At 34.5% G+C, this 11,508-nt stretch overlaps 1 protein-coding gene across 1 annotated transcript; it reads right to left on the bottom strand.

The window, feature by feature from the left end:
- Window positions 1-321: 321 nt before the first annotated feature.
- On the bottom strand, window positions 322-1,223 carry LOC131058356 (germin-like protein 1-1). Its single transcript, XM_057992228.2, has 2 exons — window positions 1,063-1,223; window positions 322-986 (listed from the first exon to the last, which is right to left on the bottom strand). The coding sequence occupies exons 1-2, from the start codon at window positions 1,187-1,189 to the stop codon at window positions 454-456; spliced, it is 660 nt and encodes a 219-aa protein (XP_057848211.2). The 5' UTR covers window positions 1,190-1,223; the 3' UTR covers window positions 322-453.
- Between the last annotated feature and the right edge of the window lie 10,285 nt (window positions 1,224-11,508).

The raw sequence follows: 11,508 nt of genomic DNA, 5'->3' as shown, positions 1-11,508 counted from the left end.
TAATTATGGCCTTTTTTGCAATAATATTTATTTTCATGCTATAAACTTGTTTCTAACTATTACTTTCCGTCATTATTCATTTTTTTTTATATCACAACTAAAATTATGCAATATTAGTGTGAGAGAACATATTTGAGAGATCACTATGCAAAATTATGCCTAAATCAAACCCTTTGTTTTTTTGTATAATAAAGATGTTGATAAAATATTGAAGATATGATGCATTGAATGCTTTTATAATGCAAAGATTCTAGATGCTTAAAGTAAATGCGTCTTAACTATACTTAAAATTCTATTTCAATTTCCACGTATGCTACCCCAACGCGGCAATAACGATAATAAGTTGTTTTATTCAACGGTAAGAAAAAGGATGAGATAAAGATGGTCTTCCCAAGTTATCTCTCCTTTTCTTTGTTTTATTTAATAGATCAAAGCAAATTAAGCTCCAGAAGCTTATGCGAATTTCTTCTGAATGAAATCCACAAGTTCTTGGGTGATGCGGAAGGCCTTGGCCAATACGGAATCTGGGAGAGGAGGATCCGCTGCAAACAAAGAGTTGGCGATTGTCTGAGCTCCCGGAAGCTGGCTGCTCAATGCAGCTATGGCCACCGCATTTTCATGCCCCACATTCTGCTGGAAATGCACAAGTGCCTTTGGAAACACAAACAAATCTCCCTTCTCCAACGTTTTGCTGAAAAACTTGTTGGCGGTATCGATGAAACCCACAAGAAGCTGACCTTCCAGTAAAACCAGAACTTCAGTGGCTCTTGGGTGCGTATGAGGAGGATTTATTCCACCCTCTGCGTAATCGATGCGGACCAACGATATTCCGAAGGTGTTGAGGCCTGGTATCTGCATAACATTGGCCATCGTTACATTCGAGCCCACAGCATTGTCGGTGTTTCCTGCCTGCCCAAGGCCCCCGAAGAAGAAGTCCTCTGCTGAAACTGCCATTGGGTCTTTGCAAACGAATCCGTTCACATCAACTGTTTTAAGCAATTTGTTAGCAAGTCCTCTAATAAGCAAATAAAATCTGACTACTGTATTAAGTTATGTGCTCACCTTTGCTATCCATGTCTGCAACGCAGATATCTTGCAAGGGGTCCGGATCTGCTGCAATGACTTTGTCGGTGTAACAACATATAAACAGAAAAAGTCCCAACGTGAAGTAAATCATGCCGTTAGCCATTATAATAGAAACACAGAAGAGCTCAGAATATGAATGTTTAGCTGAATTGTGTATTACAAACCCATTATATGGTTTATATAGCCGAAAGTTTAACTGGTTCGGAAGGACTATTTCATCTTGACTCCGTCTATTTTACCGATCCTTGCAATATTATAGTAGACTTTTAGAGTTGTTGCTCTTTTCGTTACGTGCAGGGAGTTGCTACGTAAGTTTTACTGGGTATGGTTATCTGGAAATCAGCTCACCTGCTACCGTAGACCCTTTCGCGCCATTCTTTTAATATTGTCGGCGTTTTCTATGATTTATGTGCTGGTCATTATTGTGGAATCGTTAAAACTCGATTTGAAGGATTAGGGTTTACAACGGAAATAATATATAAATTATTCTCAAGTTGCATAAATTGCCTAAGAGTATCTAAAATATAAAATGTTGTCTCGAACTTTTGAGCTTAATGGAGGAAAGGTATTGAAACAATCAAGTTTTTGGACCATATTATTAGGTGTGCCAAAAATTTCAAAAGAATAAATTAATATAAGGGGCAATCTTTCTAATATTGTCTAATATTCTTAGAAGAAACAAATCTTAAATTAGGTGGAAGTCCATCAAGCTACCTCATGACCATCATAAGGGTGTAGCTTTGAGCTGAATTGTTGAGTTATTTTTCTCTAGACTATTGAATAATGGATTCCTAAATTATTGGAAAAATCTCCATAATAAGTGTTCAATTATAGAGATCCATTAGGTTATCTCTTGACATCACAAGAGTATAATTCCTAATCACTGTCTCTTGAACTCTTGTGTAGCAATCTAGATGGAGTTTAACACTAAATTACTTAATTGTCTATAAAGATGAAGCATTATAATACATGTATTTTAGAATCTATCACCAATTAAAAGAAAGAAAAAAGGAAATAATAAATTATTCTAATGCAAAGCCCCATCTCAAGGTAAGAAGCTAGCTAGCTTAAGATGTTGGCAATTCCTCCATCCTCTAATACCCCAAGCCTCTGATTTAAAATTAATAAGAATCCAAGTCATGGGAAGATGAAGGCTTTGGTTCACCAACGAAGTAGGTAGCACCACTTGCTAGAGTTTACTTAATATGATCTAGATCACATGTCCCAACTAAGAGAGTTTCACCACAACTTACCATCTCAATAATATCAATAACATGCATTTTTATCACATCCTCGAAATAGTTGTATCAAGATTTTTCTGAGCAATTTTCATAACTAGTAATAATATTATTGAGATCTTTCACATTGCATCCAACACATTTTGCCCAATTGAAACATGCCATCTTTTGTGACCTTGTTTTTATTTATATAAATTTGTTTTGGAAGAGTTGCCTCAACATCACATGAATCCTAAATCATACAATGCTTAGTATTATAAGCTATAAGGCGATATTTACCTATCTCTCTATTAAAAGTTAAATAAAACTAGGCAATTTGTAAACACAAATTGGATCCATTCCAATGGGTCTCACATGTCTTGTGAGTGGTCATGGACAAGACAGGTACCCAACCTCCATGTTATTATTTTTTATTAGGATAAATAGGTTTTGAGTGGAACAGAAACCTCATACAATAATTTTTGAAGGGACCTGAAACCCTTAGATTTTTCATGGATTTGAAACCAACAAAGGGACCCTCTAGATAGATACAACAAAACTAAACAATAGAAAATCCATAGTCATACCAGAAGGATAAAACATTACAACTGTAGTGGCAAAAGAGGTTGCAAGACACAAAGCAACCAAAAAGAAACAAACCACCAGCCGCACACAAAAGATAAACAATACAAACCAGGCTAGCGATCAACAACAGATCTAAACCACCTTGTAGATTTGAGAAATAGAAAATGAGGGTTTATCTGACACCCCTAGCCAAACATCAAGGTTTTCCTAGGCTCCCTTAACCTGTAGTAGAGTCTCCAGCTCACCAACAACAAAACTTGAGCCTAACCAAAAATACAAACTCGCCAAACTAGGCCCTTGAAAACTGCAACATTCAGCCTGTCGATGATAGAAGCAAAATACCAAGGGTTTTTCCAGGCTCCCTTAACCTTGAGAGTGGGTTTTAAGAGGCCCCCACAACCTGGAATGGGTTTTATATGGCTCCCATAACGAGTGAGAGTGTGTTTTATAAGGCTCCCACAACCTGATACGTTTTTAACAAGGCACCCTCTTAATTGATAGGCAACCAAACACAATTTGGGATCAAAGGGTTTTCAACGTCCCCCCAAACCCTCAAAAGTGGGTTTCAAAAGGCTCCTAGAATAAAACTAGAAGATGCCAACAACCATGCCACCAACAATACCTTTGCAGCTCAAAAATTGATCAACATCTACCTCCCCACAACACTTCCATGCAAAATAAGTACATCCAACTCCTCCTCAACAGGAGACAGGTCACCTCCAGCCACATCCATCTTCCCCTCCATAGAAGATGGGACCACCTCAAAAGGAAAAGCAAGAGAAACCCCCAGATGCAGACAATGAATCTCAACACACAAACACAAGAAATCTGAGTAGAGGGGGCACAAAAAGTCCCAATGAAAAGAAGCTTGAGGAACAAAGTATTTGAACATGAAGGATCATTCTCTCTCATCTAGAAAAAAGGGGTTTTAAAAAGGCTCCCTTAATCTTCCTTTGAAATAGAACAGTCAGGGTAAACACAAAAAATATCAAAAACAATAAAAACCACCCCATTGGGTTTTGAAAGTATCCCCAAACCAGAAACACTAGGTTTTAGCATGCCTCCCAGAACAAAAACAAGAGAAAAACAAGGAAGCTTCCAGCCATGCACAAGAGAGTAGAGGGTAAGTGAAGAACCGAACAACATCCTTAGAAATGAAGTAAGAGAGTTCCATCTCCCAAGAGAAACAAACCACCTGAATAACACCCTGCAATAAATCTAAGGAAGATAGACCAAACCCATTTCCACCTCAATAGGAGATGGGGTCACCTCAAAAGACAGAGCAAAGAATAGCCCATGAAAAAGAAAGCAAAGACTATACCTAGAGGAGCAACAATCAGAGGGATCCTCAAGAGCAAAAGAATAAAATAGCCAAAACCCTCGAAAAAACCTGACGATTTTCCTACAGGAGAGACACAGGTGCCAAAATAACGAGCTAAAGGAGATGGCAAGCACAAACAACCACATCCCAAAATAGGGACATACACACACAACCCCACAACCAAACACTCTAAACGCAAGGGCCTCTGCAATAGCAACCACTGGCTCCAAAATAGATTTCCTCTAACACCCGAGTTCATACACGAGTAGAGGATAGAAACACTGCATCCAAGAGAAACACTCCACATACTGCCCAACAAATCTATCCAAATCCAACAACACAACACACTCTGCAACACCTAGTCCAACCCCATCATTTGTTTCCTCCACACTCTCTGCACCATCCGCCTCCTTAGAGTCACCCTCATCCTTTGAAACCCTACCCCTACTCCACAGCCACTACCATTCCCACTCATTCTTGCAATCTTTTAAGTTTTCACGTGGGCCTCCAAACCTCCATGTTATTGTTGTGAAAGAATAAGAAGAGAAATAAAGGAATGTTGCTTATATTTTGAATGGTAATGAGATATAATATATTTCACTAGAATATCTAATTACCATTATAAAATTCAAACTCTATGTGCACCCCTAATGTCACTAGCATACCAATTCATGGCTATATTTAATGGAACTATCAATTGTAAAATATCAACTCCATGTTAGAATAATATAGTAACTCCTACTAGTTGCTAGTATAAGTAAAAAAATTATTGTTTTAAGAAATGTCAATGTCAATATTAGTTTGTTATTTATAATAGTTATATTGGTCAGCATAAGATGATTCAATAATTTACTTTATGATTCTTAAAAACCTCTATATAGAGAGGCTATATAGATCATTTTGACACAAGAAAGAAAGTGAATATGATTATATTGTGTAGTAAACACTTAATATTTATGTCTATTTATCTTATTCTTGTCTCTCCCCACTAAAAAGTGGTATCAAATCTTAGATGAGAATGAAATCAAAGGCCAAAGGAGATAGTTTTTGTTCCTAATTATAAAAAAAGAAATGGTCACTATTGAAAAAGATGTCATTGTCACTTATCACCATTAGAAGACACTATTGTAGTTGTTGAAAGAGAAAACCAATATAAAATGGATATCACTACCAAGTGGATCTTCTTATAGAAATGAATTGAATGGATATTCATGTAGAGAAAATATCAACAATTGTTGGAGTAATAAAAAATGACACCACTAAGTAAAATCATAAAGATATTAAAGGATGTTTAAGTAGATAAAATTTGTTTTTAAGTAAAAAGTATTGAATAAAAGTCATATAAGGTTGAGGTAGAAAGGATCGCTAACCCTATTTTCAAAATTCTTTAAAAAAATTGCATTCTGCAAAGGAGAGTGATGTTATTGTAAAATAAATATAAGATCTTATAGCCATTTTTATGTTGTTGATTGGAAATACAATATGTTTTCATTAGGTAAAGAGGGAGAGGGCCTAAAATATTTTACAAAATACTTATTAATTAAATAGAGAGGGATATCACAAGTGGTGAGAAACTAAGAAAATTTAAAAAGTAAATAACAAAAATGGACTAACTAATATGAAAAAACAATAATGGGGACTAGGAAAAGACCAAGTGACACAAAAAAAATAGCTAATGATTACATAGGAGATTGAGGCCCTTCAGAACCTTCCATTACTCATTAATGATTTTGAACTTGTCCATGAAGGATAGTTCTTTGATTCCATCTTTGTCCAAACTTTGTTTGTCTTTACCATTTTTATTGGGCCTGTGAGTGGAACTAGTAGACCTAGCCTCCAACTCAAGTCAATTATAGTTAGCATTCTTCACTGAGTCCTACTGAAAGAACTGCAACAATATAGTCATATTTTTCACTACCTCCATTTAGTATATCATATCATCTTGCATATTTTTGATAATTTTGTTTTGATTGTCCTTTCTAATACCAATAGTCTACTCAATCTTCTTCTTGACCTCCATTGAACCAACAACAATCTTGATATTAACCATTTCCTCCTCCAAAATTTATCATCTACCAAACTTATCTACAAACCCTTCCATATAAGACCAAGCCTCCTCATCAATTGATGACGTATGCCACTCAGCAGCCTTATCCAAGGCTAAGGTATCTAATTTAGTTATCTTAGTCTTATTCATATGTAGGTAAGATAATATAAACTTTAGGATATCATTCTAGAGATTCCAGGATATGTACAACTTGTTCACTTTAAGACTTAGCTCATCATGGAGATTGAAACAAGGAATATGATCAACTCATTGGCCCAACATTCCCAAACTATGAAACAACTCCCTCATGGGAGAGGAGTAGGGGTTGACAACATATTTGGCAGTAGATAAGAAAGTAGCAAGGGAACCTTCAAAGTAGGGGGACTAATTTTAGCCACAATCACCATGTAAATATATTCCCTTCAAAAAGATCATTTTTATTCTAGGAGCTACTTAGACTTTTGCTAACCTAGAGGCTACCTCAATCAAATATAAGAAATTAGTATTAAAAATAAAATAAATCTTCGCAACCCTTAAGAATAATCGATTGATAGAGACATAACTTGAAAATATTAATCAATTAAAGAGTTTCAGTGAGAAGAAAGGAACTACTATGTTCTACCTTGGCTTTAGGAACAATCATAGAATGTTATTTATGTAGTTGTAGGAACATTCAACCACTCGAACTACAACTACAAACTGAATTAAAACTATCAAATGACTAAATGTAATGAATCCTCACCAAGTGGGGCCCCTCAAATGAGTCTCCCCAAGATTTAATTAAAGTCAAATACTCAGAACTTCATGTTATCCATCACTTTATTCCAACAAGTAACAACATTTGTTCTAACACAAGCTTCCCCTTTATTTACTCCAAAAATCAAAATGCAAAATAAATGAATATCATGGAACAACCAACTTTCTTCAAATAGAACTAGGAGTCTTGATAATTTGGGTACACAGCTGTGAAGTTGACTACTTCCAAAGTCTGTTATGCATAATTTCTTTATAGTGCTTAAGTAACTCCCCTCCTTAGACTCAATTTTCTCCTTAATGGGTACACCCACAAAGAATAACATGCAGGAATTCTTGTCTACCTATCATTACTCAAAATAAAATCATTCACATTAGTCATGAAATAATTAACCTAGTCATATAGTGTCCATTAACTAGTTTGAGTATCATAGGATTTTAAAAAGTTTAAGTTCAAAATAGTATCGAAACATAAGGTATCATGTCTTTTTTAAAATAGGGAAAATAGTCTTATTAGCATAAATGTTTAAATAAAATGGACTAAAAATGAGGCTCATCATTTCTCCCAAACTAACATTCTACTTGCTTTCGGGTAGGAGGTAACTAGTTCTGGTGGTAAGTTTTTTTTCTAAAATTACCCACACTTATTTGTCTTGTAGTATTGCTAGTAAGACTCCATTAGAATCCTTCATTTGTTGCCAACCTATCCCATCTAGGCTTATTTGTGTTATGTTCATAGGGTTTATATTCCTTCCAATGTAGATGTGGCCACCAAAAAACCAACAATTGAAAAATCAAGGGTATCCACCTTTCCTATAGGGCTCTTCCTAATTGTACATATTTCACTACCCTCCTTATTGTTTGATGATAATTTTGTAGAGAATGTGGTTTTATTTTCATTAATTCATCTAGAAACCCATTCCACCTCTAAGCCAAGTATCCAAAAACTATTCTTTTTGAAGTATTGTCTACATGTTCATATTCTCGAAAGACATTTTCTCTAACTATCATAATTTTATTCTTCAGGATAGGGTCATTATTATTTTGATTCCATTCATAAAAAATAATTATTTGGATCCTCTACCTTAGCCCATAAAGGTAATGGAATAGTTTTTTTCTAATTCTTTGTAAGTCCTAGATTGCCCACATTAGTTGTTTTTATTTTGAATATAAGGCATAATAGATTTCAAAGGAATATCACCTATATAGAGAAATGGGTTCTATTGTGAGTCATAAGAAACAAAATAATTATGCCAGTAAATTTTATAGAGAAAGTTATTAATCTCAAGAGCAGATTATTAGTATGATAAGGAAAAGTCATAAGGAGTTACAAGAGATGGATTCATCCAAGATAAAACTCTTGACAAATGATAGGAGAAACATAAGTCTCTTAGATATAGTGTATAAAATCTAGGTGGTAGTTTGCACTAAATAATTTATGGAGCTAAATTCATTACATTTTTTACTTTATTTTGTAACCTTACAATCTCTACATCTTTTTTTCTATGTTCCTCCTACAATTGTTTCTTATCATTTAGCTATGCTTCTTATTTTTCCTTAATAACCTTCCATAAGTTCAATGTCATTGAAGCGCATGAGAATAAAGGAGGTCTATGCATACCAATTTTAACTCTTGTCTCCTTTAGATGATATTCAGTTGCTTGCTCATCTATTGTTGCAATATTTTCGTAACCACTAGAATGTGGTACTGTATCATCATTTTTCTCTTGATTATTTTCTTTTCCGATTTTTCCTTCTATTGATTGTCTTCTTCTACTTTAGCATCATTTATTCCAATCAAGATCCCTCCATCATGCACTAAAATCTCAATCTCCTATGTTAAATTTGTGCCTATCAATTTATTTCCTACAACATTATTGAAAGATGAAGATGGTATTTACAAAATTGGAGATGGTCAATTGAACACCATTCTTTCCCCTCCATTAGGTGAGGTATTCTAAAAATAATAAAGAATTGGGGCCAACATTTTCTTATGGGGTATCTCCTTCCTTTTCTAGGGCATTTTCCTAAGCCTGTGGATTCTCCATACAACCTTGATGGTAGACTTCTTGCCTTTTTTAGTAGTTGTAGGTTGTGCCACCTCCTTAGATTTTCTCTTCCTAGATTCATGAGTCTAAATTTTAGCTTTCTTTTTACCAATAATCTTTTCCTTCCGTACTACTACCCTCTTTCGAATTCTTGTATTTGAGGTTGTAGTCGCAACAAGTGTTCCTTGAGCTTTAGGGTTAGAACTATCAACATCTACACTTTCATGTTTAGAAGAACATTTTTTATCCTCAGTATGGTTCGGACTTAAAGGCTCGACTGCAAGTTCTCTCAAGGAAGAGGCACCTAGTATAAGTTTTCCTCTTTCTTATCTATAATTCTATTTGCCAATGGCTAGCCCCTAGGTCCCACATTTTTTAATTTAACTCTTCTAACTTTCAAAAACATTCCTACATCATATCTAGATATCTTTCTTGCAAGGTTTATCAATTAACAACTAAATCTAACAGTAAAATGAGATAGAATTAGACTTACCTTTTTGAGTTTGTTCGACCATTCTCTTTAATAGGTTGTATAAGAAATTAGGGATATTCAACATTTTACCATGTTTAAGATGACTAAAACACTTAAAATGCACTAAATAAACCAAGGACTATCCACCTTCACAAGTCAAACACTTAATTATTTAGATGGATATAGAGACCCATTTTGGTGGCAAAGATAACCTTTTCATTCCTACATTGCTTACTTCCAATGTGGGATCCATAGCTTCTATGAACTCAACCCTTGCTGACCTGACATCACGGATTTGAGGGAAGGGTTCTCTAACTATTGGCCACCTTGTAAGTCCTACTATCCTTTCCTCAGTAACTACACTTTTCACGCCTTTAAATTATACTTCATCATTCCTAAGGGTGCAAGAACATTTCATATAAGCTTCATCTTTAAAGTCATGAATCTTCGGGAAGTAGTAAAGCCATCCAAAATCCCTAAATACCATCTCACATTCACCATCTCCTAAGATGAGATCATGGTCTACTAGCTCATGGCGAACACGGGGAACACCCATCTTCACAAAACTTTCTTCTACTTGCTTCTTTTCTTTTGCTTTCTTTTTTCTACAAAATACAAATACAACTAAGCTTCTTATCTTTTCCTCTTCCCACACTATTTTTCAATTTCTCTTTTTGGCAAAGATTCTTTTATTCACAAATATCTCACACTTTCCAAGGTTTCATTATGGTAAGAAAAGGAAAATTGTTATGGATATAGGCTTAAAAAATTAGGACAATACAACAATAAAGCAGGGAAGGAATTTAAGTTAGCTTGATGGTTTGTGAAATTTAAAACTATCCAAACCATGGTTTGGAAATTAAAACTAGCTAAACCATGCAACATGTGTCAATGGAACGTGGTTATTTCAAAATTTATTTCACAAGATTTTCTTTAATAATATGTGGGTTCATCAAATAACAAGTTGATATTTGGCAATGTTGGTTCCCAAATCAACAGATCCTAGATCCTAGAGAAATACCTGCTGACTCATAGATAGACAGGATTAATTTTGTCCAATGAACAATATTCAGAGCAAAGGCTGCAATCTTCTACTCTTTTGGCTTTGCAGGACCTAGGTGGGTATCCCTGTTGTAATTTTTCATGGCATTTCAACTTTACATGGACATACATTGCATATTTTAGAAGATGGTTTCAATTAAAATATACCAATGAAAAGTAAGACATACTACAAATTCTAGCTTGTACCTTAGTTTGTACTACTTTTCTTTCTTTGAAAACTGGTTCTAATCTATTCTACTCCTGATGCAGAAAAATTGGAAAATGAAATATAAAAGGTGAAATAAGAATGTTGAAATGATCATAAAACCCAAAAGGGTATGACCAGTGCCTGTTCAAGGGAGATATAGATTCAAATAACAGGTCCAAAGATAGAAAATATCACAGTATCAACATTAGAATCTAATACTAAACATTCAAGACTTTCTTAAAATGCTCAGACTAAGAATATATTCATAACTTATTCACAAACCCTCTCGCACAAATGTTCCAATATTTAAGACAAAATTTAATTCATTTACTTGAAAGGAAACCTATCAAAATATACACATTCTCTATTAGAAAATACAAATTGAACATGTTATTAACATAATGACTCATACAACACCATACAAAAAAATTGAGCAAGAAAAATGAATGTCCTCTTTATTGATTTTCAGTATAAAAATGATACATTCATGATATATTGTTGTGCTAAATAAATTTGTAAAAGACTATCTGTAAATATATTGCTTCAAAGCTATCCTAGTACATACTAAGAAAAATTTATCAGAATCATTCTTCTTGGCCTTGAATTCCCTTTTATAACACAAGGGAGAAAAAATAATATTCAAGCCAAGAAGACACATGTCAAAAGTAATATGCTTTACAATTTTTCATAAGGCCCATTCTTGTACTTGACAACATGCATGCAATATTCC

The sequence above is a fragment of the Cryptomeria japonica genome, chromosome 3 (genome assembly GCF_030272615.1).
Source record: "Cryptomeria japonica chromosome 3, Sugi_1.0, whole genome shotgun sequence".
Lineage (NCBI taxonomy): Eukaryota > Viridiplantae > Streptophyta > Pinopsida > Cupressales > Cupressaceae > Cryptomeria > Cryptomeria japonica.
The sequence above is the reverse complement of the archived record's forward strand: the minus strand, read 5'-3'. Positions and strand labels throughout refer to the sequence as shown.